The following is an 18,156-nucleotide window of genomic DNA, read 5'->3' as shown; positions in this document are numbered from 1 at the left end:
CCACGCCATCCCGCCAGGGTTTCGCGCTCTGGGCTCCTGACGTCGCGGCTGCGAGGGCCAATGGGCGCGGCCGGCTGGGAGGTTCCTCCCGGCAGCCGCCCAGGCCTCAGCGTCTTAGCATAATATATGCGGTCCCAGTCTCATTTGCATGGGGTGCCTGTTGGATTGGGACCCGACGTTCTGGGTCCTGGTGGCTCGCGTTCCCTTGCAGTTCGCGCCCGGGCTTTTCGCGCGACCCCCAGGTCGACTCACCCTTGGGCATTCACCCTCCCGGGCACAGCCCCTCCACCCTGCAGCACCCCACAGCCCGGGCTCTGTCCAAGGTGCTGCCGACCCGGGATTTTTGGACGGGTCAGGTCTAGAGCCGGCGCGCCCCTACTCCACGGGTGATATCTCCACTCTCCCGACTTCCCCGGAGCGCAGCAAGGCGTGCCGAGATGCCCAGATCTCTAGGGGTGTGCCTGACGCGCCCGGAGCCCTCCAGTGAGGCCCTGCTCTTCGGGCCAGGCTTCTTCGAGCTTGGGCTGGGCCAAAGTCGCTCACTGTTCAAGCCAAAGGCGTATCTTCGGCCCCGCGCAGGACGGGCAGGAAACGGAGAGGGAGAGAGGGCAGGAGGCCAGGGAAGAAAGTTCAGTCCCCACCAGGGTTCATCCTAAATCAGGTCCACGAAGGCATCCCTTATGCTTAACCCTGCTGACAACCGGCCTCCACCTCCTCCCCTTCTCCAGGACCCCGCCCACTCATCCTTCCGCCTCCGCGGTTCCTCTGCATTCCAGGCTGCTACACGAAACTCTTTGCGATGAACGCCTTTAACTTGCATGCACACACCAGTCTTGGCACTGTACCCTCATAGCTCTTCCCACACGTAAGAAATTCCGGAGCCCTGTACCAAAATAGGTCCTTTATTCAAAGTCTATGATTGGTCTTTTGACCACTTTTGTTGACCTCTCACATTTCACTTTGGGCAGCAGTCCAGAACCACCCCAGGAGGGGCTCAAAGACCCAGGTATCGAGGTCTATGAGAGAAGTCGAATTCCTCTTGCCCTTTGGCCTTGACCATCTGGACCCCGAGGGTCAGGTGAAGTTCCCAATAATAGCACCGGATGCTTCCTGTCCGACGTCTGGCCTCCTTGAGATGACTAGAGGCCGAGCTGCCAAGCTTCAAAGGGGCAGAAGGCCAAGGTAGACAGTGTGTGGCAAAGGGTCTCAGGAGTCTATCCCGCTGCAGGAGGGTCCAGTGGACCCTGGGGGTCCCGAGTCAGAGAGCAGAGATGAGTGAGCGCAGGGAACTCTGGCTGGAGGCGCTCAATGGCCGGTAACTCGCGGTTAGACTCTCAACCTGGGGGTCCCCGGGAGGACAGGGCAGGGCGACCCCTCGAGGCCGGCGGTACCAAACGGCCCAGCTTCTTGCGGGGTCCCGGGAAGGCCCCAACGCTGGGGGCCCTTTACCCGGAGCCAGCAGGCAGCTCCTAGAGAGGGAGCAGACGTCAGCCGAACCCCCAACCAACCTCACCTCCAGCACCTTGCTTCGCTTGTGATCCCACGCGTCCCTCGAACGCGTGATCCTCGTCCCTCGAACCCAGGAGTTCCTTCCAGCCCTGTTCCCGTCGTGGGCCCTAGCTTCCCACCAGGGCCCCCCACGCCCCGGGGCACCGGGGCGGGGCGTCAGGCTCCCGGCAAGGTCCGCCCTCAGGTCCTGCCCCAGAGCGCGCACCGTCCGCGCAGCAGGCGCAGCAGCGACAGCAGCAGCAGCAGCAGCACTGAGACGGCCGTCACCGTCAAGAAGACCTGGGCTGCGGGCACACGAGTGTGGTGAGGACAGGGCTTGGAAGGGGCTGTTCCCCAAACTCTCTCCCGCCTCCCACGCCCGTCTCACCCCCCATCGCGGCCTCTGGAGCCCCAGGCCGGGGGCTGCAGCTCACGTTGGCCCCGTCGGGGGGCCCTGCAGGGGTCTGGGCCGAGCCCTTGGGGGGCGCAGGGTCGTCGGCGTCCTGCAGCCCTGCGGAGAGGGGTGTGAGGCAGGCTGGCGGGGGAGCGGGCTGAGGGGGGACGCGGCGGGGCCTCACCGCGGTAGGTGAGCGCGAAGCCCTGCGCATGGCCGCGAGCGTCGCTGCGGAAGGTGAGCAGCAGTGCGGCGAAGCGCAGGCGCAACGGCCCCGGCGGCGGCGGGTGGGCGCCGTCGAAGGCGCGGAGCAGGCTGCCTGAGGCGGCGTCGCGCAGCTCCAGCTGGTCGCGCGGGTCCGCCAGCTCGAAGAGGCGGAAGGTGAGCTCCAGCGCGGCGCCCGGAGGGCCCAGCGCCCAGCTACAGTTCCGGTCCGGCCCGTACTCGTCCGGGAAGTCCGGGGAGTAGATGACACCTTGAGGTGCGGTCCAGTTCCCCTGGCAGGAGCCCACGGACACTGTGGACGGGGCCGGCGGTCAGAACCCGGAGACCGGCGGGCTCCTCCTTCTACATAGAGCCCCGCCCCTTCCCAGCTAGGCCCCGCCCCAGACAGACAAGCCTCATCTTCGGACCCCGCCTCCACCCCAGGTTCAGCCCAACTCCCTCCTCCGACCCCGTCCAACCCCTTCCATAGGCCCCGCTGTCAAACTATTAATCCCCTCCTCAAGTCTCGCCCTCAAACAATTCCTTTCTCAGGTCCCGTCCTCAGACCCAGACCCCTGGCCCCAGGGTCAGCCCAGCCCCCTCTTCGGGCCCAGTCCTCGACCCAATCCCTTTATTAGGCTCCACCCCCAACCTACTGCCTTCCCTTTCCAGATCCCGCCCCCTGTCACGGCATCGCTGAGTCTCACTCAGACTCTTCCCCTCACCCGAGCCCCTCATCCCTGCCCACTCCTCGCCTTCGTAGATGCCCAGGCGCCCATCGCCGCCGCACAGCTGGCCCGGGTGGCCAAAGCAGATCTGGTCACAGTCGGTGGCCGGAGCCGGGCGTCCCCGGGCCAGGTCGCTTTCAGAGCCACAGAAACAGGCGTAGCCAGCCTCCACGCCCGCCAACTGGGAGCACAGACTGGGTGACCCCCGAGACAGGGGCTGGGGTGGGGGTGGGGTGGTGGGAGCCAGGGGTCGGGGTCGGAAGTGGGAATCGGGCTGGGGGTTCAGAAATCAGTGTCAAGGTTTGGCCTCAGAGTTGGAAGTTGATTTGGGTCCTGAGGTCAAGGTCAGGGGGTCACCACTGGTCTGGGCAGGTGGGCAATACCTGGTAGCCCTTCATGCGGCAGAAGCGAAGGCACACCTGGACCGTGAGCTTTGTTGAGGTGCCGCTGGGGCCGCTGAGGGCCGGGGGTGCCCCAGAGTCCACGAAGCAGCCCAGGTACCCAGGCACTGAGGGGGCAGCAGAGTCAGGCTCAGTGAGGCGCCTCCAAAAGCGAACTCTGCCCAGGCAGCCCGGCCTCCAGCATTGTCCAGCCCGGCCCACTCACTATGACACGTGGGGATATCGCAGTAGCGCCAGTAGATGCCCTCCTCTGTCTCGGCCACGTAGCACCATGGCTGCACATCACCATCTGGGTTACTGTAGGTACAGGAGAAATAGTTGGGATCCTACCGTCCCAAGAACGGCAAATTCCAGCCCTGACCCACGGCTTATTCTCAAAATGGCCACCGTGTGTGTTAGAGCAAATTCTGGTTTGCCCACCAGAATGGATGTCGATTTCCGAGTGGACGGTGTGAAGTCATTAAAGGGCCCTGGGGACTGATTTTAGGTCTTCACCTGTTGCTAGGCTATGAGGACTTTGAGGCCATTTGTAGTATTCGCCCTCCACCCAGCCATGGGCCTCAGCCAAGTCCCTTGTCTTGGAATCCTGCTTTAAAGCAGAAGTGATGAGCCCTAAGCTTTGCGGTTCAGCAGGAAAGTGTCCTCCCGCTCAGCTCGGTCCCTGCCGCTTCAGACCGAAACTGTGGCTCTGAACCCCCAGTCCCTCCGTCACCACCAGTAGATGTGTCTCAAAAGAAGCTGTGAGCCGAGGGCCCGGCCCCTCACTCCAGGGCTTGCCCTCTGACTACGCCACGCCCTTATGGGCGTCTTGAGTGCCCAGGCCTGACCTGAGGCTCTGCAGAAGTTATGCGCCTAAGGGCCCGACCCGGGTCAGAAAAGGTTCTACCCCACCCTTAAGCCCCGCCCCTAGGCCCTCGAGATGGCCCCTGTGCCCGCCCAGCAGAGACCTCCGCTCCGCCCATGCCGAGGCCCAGCCCCAGGCCAACGCCTGTAATACTGCACCCAGCCCCGCCCCAGCAAAGGCCCCGCCCCTCACCGACAGAAGTTGTGCGCGCCCAGCCCCCAGCGGCCGTGGGGGTCGCTGGCGCTGCTGTAGCTGTGCTGCTGCGTCTGGTCCCAGTAGAGGCACGGGCGGCCAGCCCCGCGCGGGCCCGTGCGGTTCTGGTGGCCGCGGTAGTCTGCGCCATTCACCTGGAAGCACTCGGACAGGCCTGCACGGCGACGGCGGGGCCTGGGGAGGTCCTGACCCTTGCCGGGCATCCTCACCCCACACTCCGACGCCAACTCCCGCCCGGCTCCCCAGCCAGCGCCCCCGGCGCCCACGGGGCCCTCGGGCTGCTCAGCTGCTGCCACCACCTGCTCTGCCCCCTCGCCAGTGGGACTCGGGTTCTAGGCGCGGAGGCCGAGGAGGGAATGGTGACCTCGGCCCAGTCGCCGGGCCGCGACTCACCTGGGCTATGCAGGTTCCCAGCTGAGGCCCCGCGTGGCAGCAGCAGCCGGAGCAAGAGAAGGAGGAGGAGGCCCTGCGGGGCCCGTGTCCCCATCGCCCCCAACCAAGAAGAGGTCGCCCTGGCCCGCACAAGGCCCTTGTCGCCCCTGGGGTCGCTCCGGGGTCTCCCAGGCGGCCTGGGGGGCGTTGTCCTCTGACAGTCTGTCCTCGTCCCCGCTCTGCGAGGCGCTCTCTGTCTGGGGCGGGGAGGGGGGGGGCGGTAATATCTCCCAGGGGTATTTGCCTCCTAGGGTTTCTGGCCCTGAAGGCGTCTCTCTGTCCCGGGCCCTACTGGGAGTCTCCCCGGGGGGACGATCTCTGGCCAGGGACGTTCTCCGTCTCTGCCTCTCCGGGCTCGGGGTCCTGCCTCGGCTTCCACACCCGCCCCCTCCCTCTGCCTCTTGCTCTCTGAGTCTCCCTCGCCCAGGTCTCCAACGCACTGGCTCCTGCCCCCCTCGCGTCCCTCCGCGCGTCCCTCCCCCCGGGTCCCTCCCTCCCTCCCCACCCCCCACCGAGGCAGGGAAGCCCCGCCCGAGACTGGAGCGGAGGCAGCAGGTCCAGACGCCTCCCACGCCCGCCCCCCATCTCCGGGACCCTCTGTGTCCCGGAGCGCGCCTCCCCTCCCTTCCTCCTCTCAGGATCTGTGAAGGTTCCTGCGGGACCGTGTGGAGGAGGCCCGGCCAGGCTGGTGGACAGAACGACCCTAATGGGGGAGACACAGGACCCTCTCCCGAGGCCACACGTCCCCAGGGCACCCGGAGTCCCCAGCTCACAGACACCCTTGAATGAAGTGCAGGCACGCTCTCCCACTCAGTCACCCATTCATTGTGAGACGCTCACACGCACCCCATTCATTGTGAGACGCTCACACGCACACCCTCTTTCGGATCTTCACGCCTCTCCCTTCCCAGGTGCCGACGCCTCTGGCCTGAGGAAGCGCCACTCCCTGCCCCCGCACCCGCCCGACGGGCTGGAATGGTGGCCGCTCAGTCTGGGACAGGCAGGGGCAGCTGGTGTCTGGGGAGGAAGGCAGCTGCGCCCCTGGTCCCAGCCTGTCCCCTCCTCTCCTCCTCCTCTCCGTAGGACCCCCAGCCCAGGCTCGCCGGAGCCCTCGCAGCGCGGTGGAATTCCCCCAGCGGTGCCCCCCCACCTGGCGGGGGAGGGGGAGGGGGAGCAGGCCCAGGCAGGCGTGGGGGGAAATTCCCCGCCCCCTCCCCCTGGGCCCGACTCCTCCGAGTCCTCTGATCTCCCAGCAGCGCCCGCCGGCTGCCCTCAGGGCTTGGGGAGAGGCCAGCGCAGGTGCGTGGGAGGGCGGGGGCGGGGGCCGGGAAGGAGATGGGTGGTGGCCTGGGGCCCAGAGCGGCCCGCCTGGCCCCGATGTCTTGCTCCCCAGTCCAGCCTGCCCACTCCTCACCAGTCCCCCACCAGGCTGTCCAGCCTGCAAGGACCTGTCTCCGCTCTGTCAGTACCCGCCGCACTCCTCCCCCGCCCCAGATCGGGGGCTCAGAGAAGATCCTAGGAAAGCCAAAGTGATGGTGGTGGTGGTGACTGGACCCGCGAAGACCTCGCTTCGAATGAGCCTGTGCCTAATACACAGGCTGGGGGGAGGTGTGGGGGGGGCGTTATCCCAACGCAGCTGGCTGGCTGAGACTGGAGGCCAGCGCCCAGGTTGCCTCCTGGGGGGACCCTCTCAGCTGCCACGCTGGCCCGGGCTCACCTCCCAGTTTCCTGGACCCGCTGAGCAATGGACTGGGAGTCTCACCAGCGCAGGCTAGCCCAGCGCAGGGAACCCAGCTAAGGAGGGAGTAGTAAAACCCATGGACCTGGCCCCCTTCTCCCTTCTGCTTGTGAGCTTGGGGGCTGCTGTGGCTCCATGGCGTTGTCCTAGGCTCTGGCCCAGGGAGAGCATCCTGGGGCAGCAGGCCTGGGCGATGGGGGTGCATGGGGAGCCTCGCTCCCAGGAGTCGCCTGAGAAAAGGGCGGGGTGGAGGACAAAGACGACCAGGACCCCTCGTGCAGAAGGAAGGTCAGTGGTGGAGTGGAGGAAGAACTGACCCCTTTTCTGGCAGGAGGGTTGACTAAAAAGGGCTGTCCGTCTGGTCCACTGTACTTTGGGCCCCCACTGCCAGGCTGATCTCCTGCAAAAGGGGTATTGGATGAAAAGAAGGGAGTGCTCAGTTCCAGGACTCAGGCACCAAGATGAGAGGCAGTATCCCCACTGCAAGCTCCAGTCCCAGGTGGCTCACAGAACCTTGACCTGAGGAAGGCCTGGGCTCTCGCCCCCACCACTCCCGGGGAGTTCAGAAAGGCTGCCTGCCGAGGGGCCCACGGTCCCAGTCAGGACCTCCGCCTGGTCTCCCCGCAGCAATGGTACCACTGTCGTGGGAGGGCTGGGTCCCTACTGCCTGGCCCCTACCTGCCCCCTGCCTGTTTACTGACCCTGGCTCCTCCAGCTCCTGCACAAACAGCTGAACTTCATTTCCCTGCTTCCCTTGCATTAGGTATAGCCACAGGAGTGAGTTCTGGCTATGAGGCATGGGCAGGAGTGATGCCTCTCACTCCTCAATTCTCAAAGCAAGGGCCCGGATCAACAGCATTGACATCACCAGGGAGCTTGTTAGAAATGCAGATTCTCATACCCCACTCCATGCCTCCTTCATCAGAGCCTGCATTAACAAGATCCTCAGGTGTTAAAGTTTGAAAAGCACTGATGTAGACCCCTGCCAGGTCTGGTCTACAATAGCCTCAGTTTCTATCTCCTTCATTCACCAACTAGATGGAGGGGATACCTAGGGCCTAGGGGAGGGTGGAAGGAGCCAGATTCCCTAGCGACCTTGTAGAAGGAGCCCGCCAACTAGAAGTATCAGCGTGGGACTCTGCATGAGTGGAGAAATAAATATCTATGTGTTAAGCCACTGAGATCAGGGGCTTGCTTGTTACAGCAGCTGACACAACTTACCTGGACTAATACATTCCCCCCACCCTCATACAGTTCTTGTCTCCAAGGCTGGTTCCTCTGAGAGCTGGGAGGGAGAATGTTCCATGCCTCTCATTTAGCTTCTGGTGCCTTGTTGGCCGTCATTGGCATTCCTTGGCTCGTAGAAGCCACTAATCACCCCAGTCTCTGCCTTCACCTTCGCATGGCATTCTCCCTGTGTGAATGTCTGTGTCCGAATTTCCCCTTTTTATAAGGACACCAGTCATGTTGGATTAGGGGCCCAACCTACTGCAGTAGGATCCCGTCTAAACTAATCACATCTGCAACGACCTATTTCCAAATAAGGTCACATTCTGAGGTACTAGGGGTTAGGATTTCAACATGTGAATTCTGGGGGGACACAATTCAACTCATAACATCTTACTTATTTCTTGTCACTTTTCCATCCTTGCTGCTATTTCCCTAGTCCGAGCCACCACCATCTCCTACTTGGACCAATAGCTCTCTCAACTGAGGTCCAACTCCCCATGGTTACCCTGAATAGCCCTTCCAGCAGCCAGAGTCTTTTTTTGATGGGAGAAGGCTGAGAGGCTGTTCTAGTGCCCTCGGAGCCCTCAGGGGAACAGTAGGGTGGCCAGCCAGGAGAGTCTGGGCTCTGCAGAGCTGTGATGAAGATGCAGCCTGAGGCTGGCAGCCACCTTGCCCTTTGTCTCCAGAGACTCCCTTGGGTACCTGTGGCTTCTGGTCCTTGAACCAGGTAATCATACGTGATATGGACACCTGGGAGAGAACACCTGGGGCAGGTGTTGTATGATGGGGTTGCATTTTAGAAAGCCCTTGGCTATCATGGGGACAGATTGCAGAGAGGGGACACTGGAGGCTCCAGTGGTCACAAAGGTGAAGGGTTGGGGCTCTAGGTGACTCAGGGGCCTAGGGATGGGGATGTTTATTAATACAAGGATTGACTAACAGTCTTCTTTACCATATGTGTGCCTTACTAGTGCTATGGACTGAATGTTTGTGTCCCCCCAAATTCACACGTTGAAACCCTAATCCCAATGTGATAACATGAAGAGGTGGGACCTTTGGGAGGTGTTCCGGTCAGGGTGGAACCCTCATGATGTGTTAGTGCCTTACTACGAAGAGGCCAGAAAGTTAGCTAGGCCTACCCCGCTTCCGCTCCCCACGTGAGGACACAGTAAGAAGGTGGCCAACTGTAAACCAGGAAGAGAGCTCTCACCAAAACTCAACCATGCCCGCACCCTGACCTCACAATTCCAGCCTCCAGAACTGTGAGAAATAAATGTCTGTTGTTTAAGATTCCCCCCTCCCTGCACCCCTCCCCTCTGGGGCCTATGGTATATTATGGCAACCTGAGTGGACTAAGACACCTGGATTCCCCAAATTCTCCCAGCACCAGAGGAAGGAACCCCATCAGCCTTAACACATAGGGAAAGAAACTGCAGAGGCAGTGACTTCTAATGGGTCTGAGGTTTCTTTTCGGGGTGATGAAATGTTCTGGAATTAGATAGAGGTGATGGAGGCCCTACTCTGTGAATGTACTAACAGTCATTGAATCGTACACTTGAGTTGGTGAACTCTATGGTGTGTGGATTGTATCTCAATAAAGCTGTTACTAAAGAAAGAAAGAAAGAAAGAAAGAACTAGGCAGGGTGGCACTGGTGGCACTGATAGCTGACGGGACCTAGGGACAGGCAGGGCGGTGTTGAGGACGGCTCTGGGTTTCTACGTATGTGGTGGAGCCATCAGAGGAGGGGGATGATGGAGACACTCCCCTTCTCCACCTTTGCTGCTGGTGACCACGGAATATCCAGGGCCAAGGTCCTGGGGGCAGCTGGACACACAGGTTTGGTTGCAGAAGGGAGGGCAGAGCTGGGGCTGCAGATTGACAAACCGTGAACCCTGAAAATGGCTGGGCAGAAAAGGGCTGAGGTCCAGTCCCCAGAAAGCCAACCACCTTGCTTATCGGTTGGGTGGGGGCCAAGGAGCCCTCAAAGGAGGTGCAGAGAACCTGGGAGCCACCTTCAGGTCTGCAGGGATCAAGGAGGGGCGGTCAGTGCAGGAGGTGAACTCTGAGATGCACCCGCTGAATTTAGTGACAAGGAAGTCCTTGGTGCCACCCTGCAGGATCCATCTCGACGGAGGACATGGGGACAGGAGGCTGGACTGGGTGGGCAGGGGGAGCTGGGCCAGGAGAAGCGTTTCAGTGACGCTCATCTCACAACCCCAGGGACAGGACTGAGGGCTGGGGCCCCTAGAGCCAGCCGCTGGCCCATTTTTAAAATTTGAGTAACTTTTTGGCAGTCTCGCTGCTCCTTATGAACTTTTTATTTCAGATTTCATAATTGAGATGTTGTTGCGCCATCACCCAAAGGGACACAGAGATATATTAGCGGCGCCACGTGGTGCAGACATAATGAAACAGGGTTTATTGGGGGAGCTAGCAGCGGAGTGGAAATAGGGAAGGAGGAGGGCAGGACCACGCCCAGCTGTCACTGTCCACCAGGAGCCAGCTTCCAAGAGGGACTTGCCCCTGTGCACTTTGCTCTGTGACAGGGATAGGGCAGGGGACATCTCTCTGGCTCTGGAACCGCGGAGGAAGTGGCTGTATGATGGGGAGCCTCTGGGGCTCGGTGGTGGGTGATGAGTGGACATGGGGCTACCCAAGGCGGCAGCAGTATCCAAATTCATGTCCATTGGGGAGTCCTTGGTCCGAGCAACATGGACCATCCACCTACCCTCTAAGGTCAAAGCAGGTACAGAGATGAGGATGAGTGGCTGGGCCCTGGTCAATGTGAGCATGGGGGCAGAGGGACAAGCCTGAGTCCTTCCTCTGACCCTGGGCCTGGAGCCCAGCCAAGGTGACGGGCATGGGACTCGAGATTGGGAGTCGCCCGCCCTGCGCCCCGTGGAAGCCCTACTGTGGAGGGTGGGAAACCAGTGACCCTGCAGGCGTTCGGGTGACATTGGCTGCTCGGACTCGGTGCTTCTCGCCGGGCACTTCAGGCCTGTGTGAGGTTCCTCTTTGTGTGGGACTGAGCAGAGACCCAGCTGGTGCTGGCCCAGACTTGACTGTCCTTTTAAGTTCAGGTGCCTTTCTATAAGTGTGGTCGCCTCCCGTGGATGTGTACATCTGTGGGTCTGGGATTGGGGTGCATCTGTTCCCACAGGGCTGTCTTTGGCTCTGGCCACGGGCAGTTCACTCTGTCCGGGCAGCGTGCTCCATGGCCAAGAGCACTGCCCGAAACATAGCCCCTGTGTTGCGTGTCCACTGCCGGCGGCCAGCAGCACGATGGGTCTCTTGGCAGGTGCCTGCCTCCTACCTGGGAGGTGGGCTATCACGTTGCTGGACCATCTTCATGACTGCTGGCCAGGCTGGTGGGTGAGGGCCCCATGGAGCCGGCAGTCGGGTCAAGAGATGGGACAGTTACCTGCCTGGGAAGGTAGCCAGGGTCTTGGGGGTCAAGGTTGCCCTGGCTTGGGGGTGCCAGTTCCACTTCAAGCTTGCCCCAGCTTATGAAAACAAGTCAGGGAGGACTTGGGATGAATCAGCAGAGGATCAAGGCCTCTCTTTCAGCTCCACGGGGGCCGGGGAATGGCCAGCAGAAGCTGCACTGTCCCCCCATGGGCTGGGAGCAGACCCCTCAGCAACCTTTCCGAGGACTCCCACCCACTCCTAGTCCAGCGGTCACCTGGGCCAGGTGACCAGACGCTGCCCCAGGTGTGGAGGCTTCCCTCTGCCCAGCCAAACTCCATCACTTCCCACCACGTGGCACTGAGACATGTGGAGTGTATGCCTTTCTGGTGGCCATCTGTTGCTGCAAAGGGCATGTGGACACACAGCAGCTCTACACAGTAAGATATAAAATCAGGTTTATTGCGGGAAATGTATAGGCAGAGGGACAGTGGGGGGGTGTCTGAGCTGTCACTGTCCCATGGCTGGACGGCAGGCTGCGTGGCCAGCTTGGCGGGAGGGAGCCTGCACCGTGCGCTCCCCCTGCAATTCAAGGAGCCCGCTGGGGAGGATGCGGCCCTGTTAGCAAGCAGCAGCCTCTGGAGTTCGTGTGGGACATGGGCCCACTGCTCCCTGCAGGCCGGCTCCCTGCCGTGCCATCAGACGGGAGAAGGGGTTGCGCCCGCTGTCATCGGGGTCTGCCTCTCCTCCTGCATCAGGCGAACGTGGGCGACCCCGGTGGAGTTTGCCCAGCGCTGGCTTCCTGCAGCCGTCAGGCTGGCTTCCAGGGCCCGAACAACACCTGCCCTGGGGATCGTGGACACTGGGTTTAATTTAAGTTGGAAAACAGCAAAGGGAACTCTAACAGAGGGTGTAGCAAGGCCTCTGGTTTCGGCCTGCTCTGTTAATGGGACAGCCACACCCCGGCAGCAGATGGCCAAGGAGCACGAAGGCCCACCTGGCACCTGCCCGGAAAACACCTGGGGCTGCTGGAACCGCACGGGGCAGCTCAGCCTGAAGAAGGAGGAACTTCCCCAAACGTGCCCCACCTTCGTCTTGAAGTGGCCTCCACGATGATTTTCCACTTTGTGGAGCCGAAGCAGGACCACACCCAACAGGAAAGCCCTTGGCAAAGCCGTGGGCTCTGAAAACGGATGGGAATTTGCACCAGGGCAGGGGCAGGTGTCTTTGTGAATGATGCTTCCTTCCTCAGAGCTTTTGGTGGCCGTGGCCCTCCCCACGTCACTCCACGTCATACACAGCTGCGGGCCACCAGCTCCTGGGGCTCTTCTTTGTCGGCAGGGAGACACCATCGAAGCGTTCCTCCTGGGAGGCCTCTTGAGGAAATGTGAAGGCCGTGGATGCTTTGGAAGAGTGAAAGAGAGGTTTTGTCGAGCAAAATCTAACCGGGTGGGAAATGCCGGGGTTCTGTGTGGACCTGGAGCATCCTTGACGCAGGCGACACGTGAGGTTCCTCTGCTGAGTCCGGGAGGAGGCTGGCCTCATTGGGACTCGCTGTCCAGATGTGTACCTTCCACCTTCCTGATGACAAAGAAACACACATTCATGATATCCATGAAATCCAAACGTGGTGGAAAGAGATAATCAAGAAAGTTAAGGATTCCTGTAATCCCTTTCCCCTAGAGATCACCATCAACCAGATCATTTTTATACACACTCATATACATGCATCACAGCAGTTCCTTTAAAACGTGAGATTGGGAATTCCCTGGTGGTCCAGTGGTTAGGACTCCGAGCTTTCACTGCCAAGGGCGCAGGTGCAATCCCTGGTCGAGGAACTAAGATCCTACAGGCCATGCGGTGTGGCCAAAAAAAACACATAAATAAATAACTTCATACCCTTTAGCTACACCCCCCAACATTCCTCACCCTAGGCAACCACTAATTTGATTTTTAAAAAAAAATATTTAGTTATTTATTTATTTTTGGCTGTGTCAGGTCTTAGTTGAGGCACGTGGGAGCTTTCGTTGTGGAGTGTGGGAGCTTTCGTTGTGGAGTGTGGGCTCTTCGTTGCAGCACGTGGGCTTCTCTCTAGTTGTGGCACGCAGACTCCAGAGTGCGTGGGCTCTGCAGTTGCAGAGCGCGGGCTTAGTTGCACCTCCGTATGTGGGATCTTAGCTCCCTGACAAGGGATCAATCCTGCGTCCCCAGCATTGGAAGGCAGATTCTTAACCACTGGACCGCCAGGGAAGTCCCTAATCTACTTTTTATCTCCATAGATTTGCCTATTCTGGACATTTCATAGAAATGGAATCATACAAGTTGTGGTCTTTTGTGTCTGGCTTCTTTCACTTATCATCACATTTTTGAGGTTCATCGTGTTGTAGTGTGTGTCAGTTCTTCATTCCTTTTTATGGCCAAATAATATTTCATTGTATGAATGAACCATGTTTTATTTATTCATTCAACCGTTGATGGATATTTTGGGTTTTCACTTTTTGGCTATTATGTTTAATGTTGATACGAACATTGGTGTACAGTTTTTTATGGACACGTTTTCAATTCTCTTGGGTGTACAACTAGAAGTGGAATTACTGGGTGAACAAACACTCTATGTTTAACTTTTTTTTTTTTGGCTGCATCACGCAGCATGCAGTTTCCCCGACCAGGGATTGAACCCTCACCTCCTGCACTGGAAGTGCGGAGTCCCAACCACTGGACTGCCATGGAAATCCCTATGTTTAACATTTTGAGGAACTGCCAGGCTGTTTTCCAAAGTAGGTGTGCCATTTTACGTTCCCACCAAGAGAGTATGAAGGTTCCAATTTCTCCACATCCTTGTAAACACTTGTTATTGTCTGTCTTTTTGATTTAGCCATCCTAGTGGGTGTGAAGTGCTAGCTCGTTGTAGTTTTTTGGTTTTTTGTTTTTTGTTTTTTTGGCTGCATTGGGTCTTCATTGTTGTGCACGGGCTTTCTCTAGTTGCGGTGAGCAGGGGCTACTCTTCGTTGCGGTGCGTGGGCTTCTCATTGCGGTGGCTTCTCTTGTTGAGGAGCATGGGCTTTAGGAGCATGGGCTTCAGTAGTTGTGGCGCACGGGCTTAGTTGCTCCGAGGCATGTGGGATCCTCCCAGACCAGGGCTCGAATCCGTGTCCCCTGCATTGGCAGGCGGATTCTTTTTTTATTTTTTTTTTTTATTTTTTATTTTTTTAAATTTATTTATTTATTTATTTATTTATTTTTGGCTGTGTTGGGTCTTCGTTGCTGCATGCGGGCTTTCTCTAGTTGCGGCGAGCGGGGACTACTCTTCCTTGCGGTGCGCGGGCTTCTCATTGCAGTGGCTTCTCTTGTTGTGGAACACGGGCTCTAGGCACGTGGGCTTCAGTAGTTGTGGCATGCGGGCTCAGTAGTTGTGGCTCGTGGGCTCTAGAGTGCAGGCTCAGTAGTTGTGGCACATGGGCTTAATTGCTCCACGGCATGTGGGATCTTCCCGGGCCAGGGCTCGAACCTGTGTCTCCTGCATTGGCTGGCGGATTCTTAACCACTGTGCCACCAGGGAAGCCCCTCATTGTAGTTTTGATTTGCATTTCCTAAGGCTAATGACGTTGAACATCTTTAATTGTGCTTATTGGCCATTAGTATATCTTGAACTTCATAAAAGAAATAAAATCTTTGAAATAAAAACTGTCTATTCACATCCTTTGCCCACGTGTTAATTGGGTTATTTGTCTTTTTATTGTTGCGGTTTGCGAGATCTTAGTTCCCCGACCTGGGATTGAACCGGGCCCTGGCAGTGAAAGCTCTGAGTCCTAACTGCTGGACCCCCAGGGAATTCCCTAAGAATTCTTTCTATATTCTGGATACAAGTCCTCTATCAGATATGATTTGCAAATATTTTCTCTCATTCTGTGTATTGTCTTTTCACTTTCTTGATGGTATTATTTGAAGCACTAAAGTTTGTTTTTTTTTAAATTTTTTTATTTTTGGCTGCGTTGGGTCCTCGTTGTTGCGCGCGGGCTTTCTCTAGTTGCGGCAAGTGGGGGCTTCTCTTCATTGTGGTACACAGGCTTGTCCTTGCAGTGGCTTCTCTTGTTGCGGAGCACGGGCTCTAGGAGCGTGGGCTTCAGTAGTTGTGGCACGCGGGCTTCAGTAGTTGTAGCTCACAGGCTCTGGAGAGCAGGCTCAGTAGTTGTGGCGCACGGGCTTAGCTGCTCCGCGGCATGTGGGATCTTCCCAGACCAGGGGTCGAACCCATGTCCCCTACATTAGCAGGCGGATTCTTAACCACCGCGCCACCAGGGAAGTCCTGAAGCACTAAAGTTTTTTAACTTTGATGAAATCCAATTTATCTATTCTTTGGTTGTTGTGACATGTGGAAGTGTTGTCTACCAGGGAAGCTTGCCTGAGACTAGGGATCCAGGGTTTTTATTGGGCGTCAGTCCTGTAGGCAGAGGGTACCTTGGTGAAGAGCTACAGTCACTGAAATTCCAAAATCTCAAAGAAAAGCAAGTGTTCAGCAAAAAAATAGCTTTTTTTGTACAAACAGGTAAGAGTGAGCAATTGTTATCACTTAGGGACAGTATCGGGGTCAAGTCCTGGAAGCATCCTTGACCTTGACCCTGGAAGCTAAGGGTCAGCCTTGCAAGCAGGTTGTTCTAAGGACAGAAGTTGCAGGCCTGCTGTGTTAAATCTGTTCTGTACACAAGCTGTATGATATTGATTTACAGCTGGGAAAGCAATCTTGCATTCCTGGCATAAGTCCCATTTGGTCATGGTGTATGATCCTTTTTTATGTTGCTGGATTCAGTTTGCTGGCATTTTGTTGAGAATTTTTGCTTCTATGTTCCTAAGAGATATTGCTCTATAGTTTTCTTTTTTTTAATTAATTAACTAATTAATTAATTTATATATTTTGGCTGTGCCAGGTCTCAGTTGCGGCACGTGGGCTCTTCACTGTGGCATGCATGCAGGATCTAGTTCCCCAACCAGGGATCGAACCCAGGGCCCCTGCACTAGAAGCACGGGGTCTTACCCAATGGACTACCAGGGAAGTCCCTAGTTTTCTTGTCTTGTGATGTCTTTGCTTGGTTTTGATAACAGGGTATTGCCGGCCTTACAGGATGAGTTGGGAAGTGTTCCCTCTTTTCTATTTTTGGGAAGAGTATCTGAAGGATCTTCTTTAAATATATGGTAGAACTTGGGACTTCCCTGTTGGTCCAGTGGTTAAGACTCCATGCCTCCAATGCAGGGGGCCCGGGTTCGATCCCTGGTCAGGGAACTAGATCCCACATGCCGTGTGGCCAAAAAAAAAAAAAAGAATATATATATATTATGTATATAAGTATGTAAATATATATTTATATATATTATATCTATAAATATATATTTTATATATATATAACATATATATATGGTAGAACTCATCAATTAAGTCATCTAGGCCTAAGTGGGAATCTTAGTTCCCTGACCAGGGATCGAACTTGTGCACCCTGCAGCGGAAGCACAGAGTCTTAACTTGTGGGGAGTTTTAAAATGACTAATTCAATCTCTGTACTTGGTTTAAGTCTATTCAGATTTTCTATTTCTTCGTGAATCAGGTTTGGTAGCTTTCTAGGAATTTTTTCATTTCACCTAAGTTATCTAATTTGTTGGCATGCCATTGTTCACAGTATTTCCTTATAATTGGTTTTTCTGGTCTAGCTAAAGGTTTGTCAATTTTGTTGATCCTTTCAAAGAAACAACTTTTGGTTTTGTTAGTTTTCTCCATTTTCTTTTTTTTTTAACATTAAAAAAATATTTTATTTATTTATTGTATTCTTGCCTGCGTTGGGTCTTAGTTGCGGCACACAGGATCTTTGTTGTAGCACGTGGGATCTTTTGTTGCCGCGCATGGGCTCTCCGTTGCGGCTCACGGGCATCTCTCTAGTTGTGGTGCACGGGCTCCAGAGTGCATGGGCTCTGTAGTTTGTGGCATGTGGGCTGACTAGTTGAGGCGCGTGGGTTCAGTAGTTGTGGCACGCGGGCTTAGTTGCCCCGCGGCATGTGGGATCTTAGTTCCCTGACCAGGTATCGAACCCGTGTCCCCTGCATTAGAAGGTGGATTCTTTACCACGGGACCACGAGGGAAGTCCCTACTTTTCTATTCTCTATTCCATTAATTTCTATTCTAAGAGCTATTATTTCCTTCCTTCTGCTTGCTGTAGGTTTACATTGTTCTTCTTTTTCTAGCATTCTTTTTCTAACATGTAAGTTTGAGTTATTGACTTGAGATCTTTATTTTTTTATTATTATTTTTTAAAATTTATTTATTTTATTTATTTATTTTTGGCTGTGTTGGGTCTTCGTTGCTGCGTGCAGGCTTTCTCTAGTTGCGGCGAGCGGGGGCTACTCTTCCTTGCGGTGCGCGGGCTTCTCATTGCAGTGGCTTCTCTTGTTGCAGAGCACGGGCTCTAGGTGCGCGGTCTTCAGTAGTTGTGGCTCGCGGGCTCTACAGCGCAGGCTCAGTAGTTGTGGCGCACAGGCTTAGTTGCTCTGTGGCTTGTGGGATCTTCCTGGACCAGGGCTCAAACCCGTGTCCCCTGCATTGGCAGGCAGATTCATAACCACTGTGCCACCAGGGAAGCCCGAGATCTTTATTTTTAATTTTTATTAAAAAAAATTTTTTTGGCTGCGCTACGCAGCATGTGGGATCTTAGTTCCCTGACCAGGGATTGAACCTGTGCCCCCTGCAATGGAAGCGCAGAGTCTTAACCACTGGACCACCAGGGAAGCCCCTCAAAGTATTTTCTAATTTCCCTTGTAATTTCTTTGAGTCACTGGTAATACTTATAAGTATGCTGTTTAACTTTCATGTATTTGTGAGTTTCCCAAATATTTTGTTATTGACTTCTAATTTCTTTCCACTGTGGTCAGACAACATACTTTGTATGATTTCAATCCTTTTAAATTTGTGGGGTCTGGGGACCTCCCTGGTGGTCCAGCAGTTAAGACTCTGCGCTCCCAATGCAGGGGGCCTGGGTTTGGTACACGGTCAGGGAACTAGATCCTGCATGCTGCAACAAAGATCCCCCATGCCGCA

The 18,156-nt window shown here is 56.2% G+C and overlaps 2 protein-coding genes across 11 annotated transcripts in view; both read right to left on the bottom strand.

The window, feature by feature from the left end:
• Window positions 1–1,258: 1,258 nt before the first annotated feature.
• KREMEN2 (kringle containing transmembrane protein 2) lies at window positions 1,259–4,796 on the bottom strand. 4 transcript variants are annotated; one of them, XM_061208981.1, is made up of 9 exons: window positions 4,666–4,796; window positions 4,252–4,426; window positions 3,421–3,512; window positions 3,198–3,322; window positions 2,842–2,995; window positions 2,067–2,399; window positions 1,877–1,999; window positions 1,715–1,793; window positions 1,259–1,469 (listed from the first exon to the last, which is right to left on the bottom strand). In XM_061208981.1, exons 1-9 carry the CDS (start codon window positions 4,757–4,759, stop codon window positions 1,259–1,261), a joined length of 1,386 nt encoding a protein of 461 aa, XP_061064964.1. In that variant the 5' UTR covers window positions 4,760–4,796. The 4 variants fall into 4 exon arrangements, with proteins under 4 accessions (XP_061064964.1, XP_061064965.1, XP_061064966.1 ...); XM_061208982.1 differs by having other exon boundaries at window positions 2,842–2,878; XM_061208983.1 differs by lacking the exon at window positions 1,715–1,793 and having other exon boundaries at window positions 1,272–1,469.
• Window positions 4,797–11,540: 6,744 nt separating this feature from the next.
• FLYWCH1 (FLYWCH-type zinc finger 1) overlaps window positions 11,541–18,156 on the bottom strand; it is a 29,581-nt gene continuing 22,965 nt past the window's right edge. For 5 of the 7 annotated variants that reach the window (XM_061208627.1, XM_061208624.1, XM_061208628.1 and 2 more), the window contains one exon: window positions 11,541–12,659. In XM_061208627.1, the coding sequence (XP_061064610.1) occupies window positions 12,620–12,659 (40 nt within the window). In that variant the 3' untranslated portion in view covers window positions 11,541–12,619. The remainder of the gene's footprint in view (window positions 12,660–18,156) is intronic. The other 2 variants (XR_009703234.1, XR_009703235.1) reach the window with 2 other exon arrangements.

This window comes from Eubalaena glacialis, chromosome 13, assembly GCF_028564815.1.
Source record: "Eubalaena glacialis isolate mEubGla1 chromosome 13, mEubGla1.1.hap2.+ XY, whole genome shotgun sequence".
NCBI classification, from domain to species: Eukaryota; Metazoa; Chordata; class Mammalia; order Artiodactyla; family Balaenidae; genus Eubalaena; species Eubalaena glacialis.
Note: the sequence above shows the minus strand (reverse complement) of the source record. Positions and strands in the feature narration are given on the sequence as shown.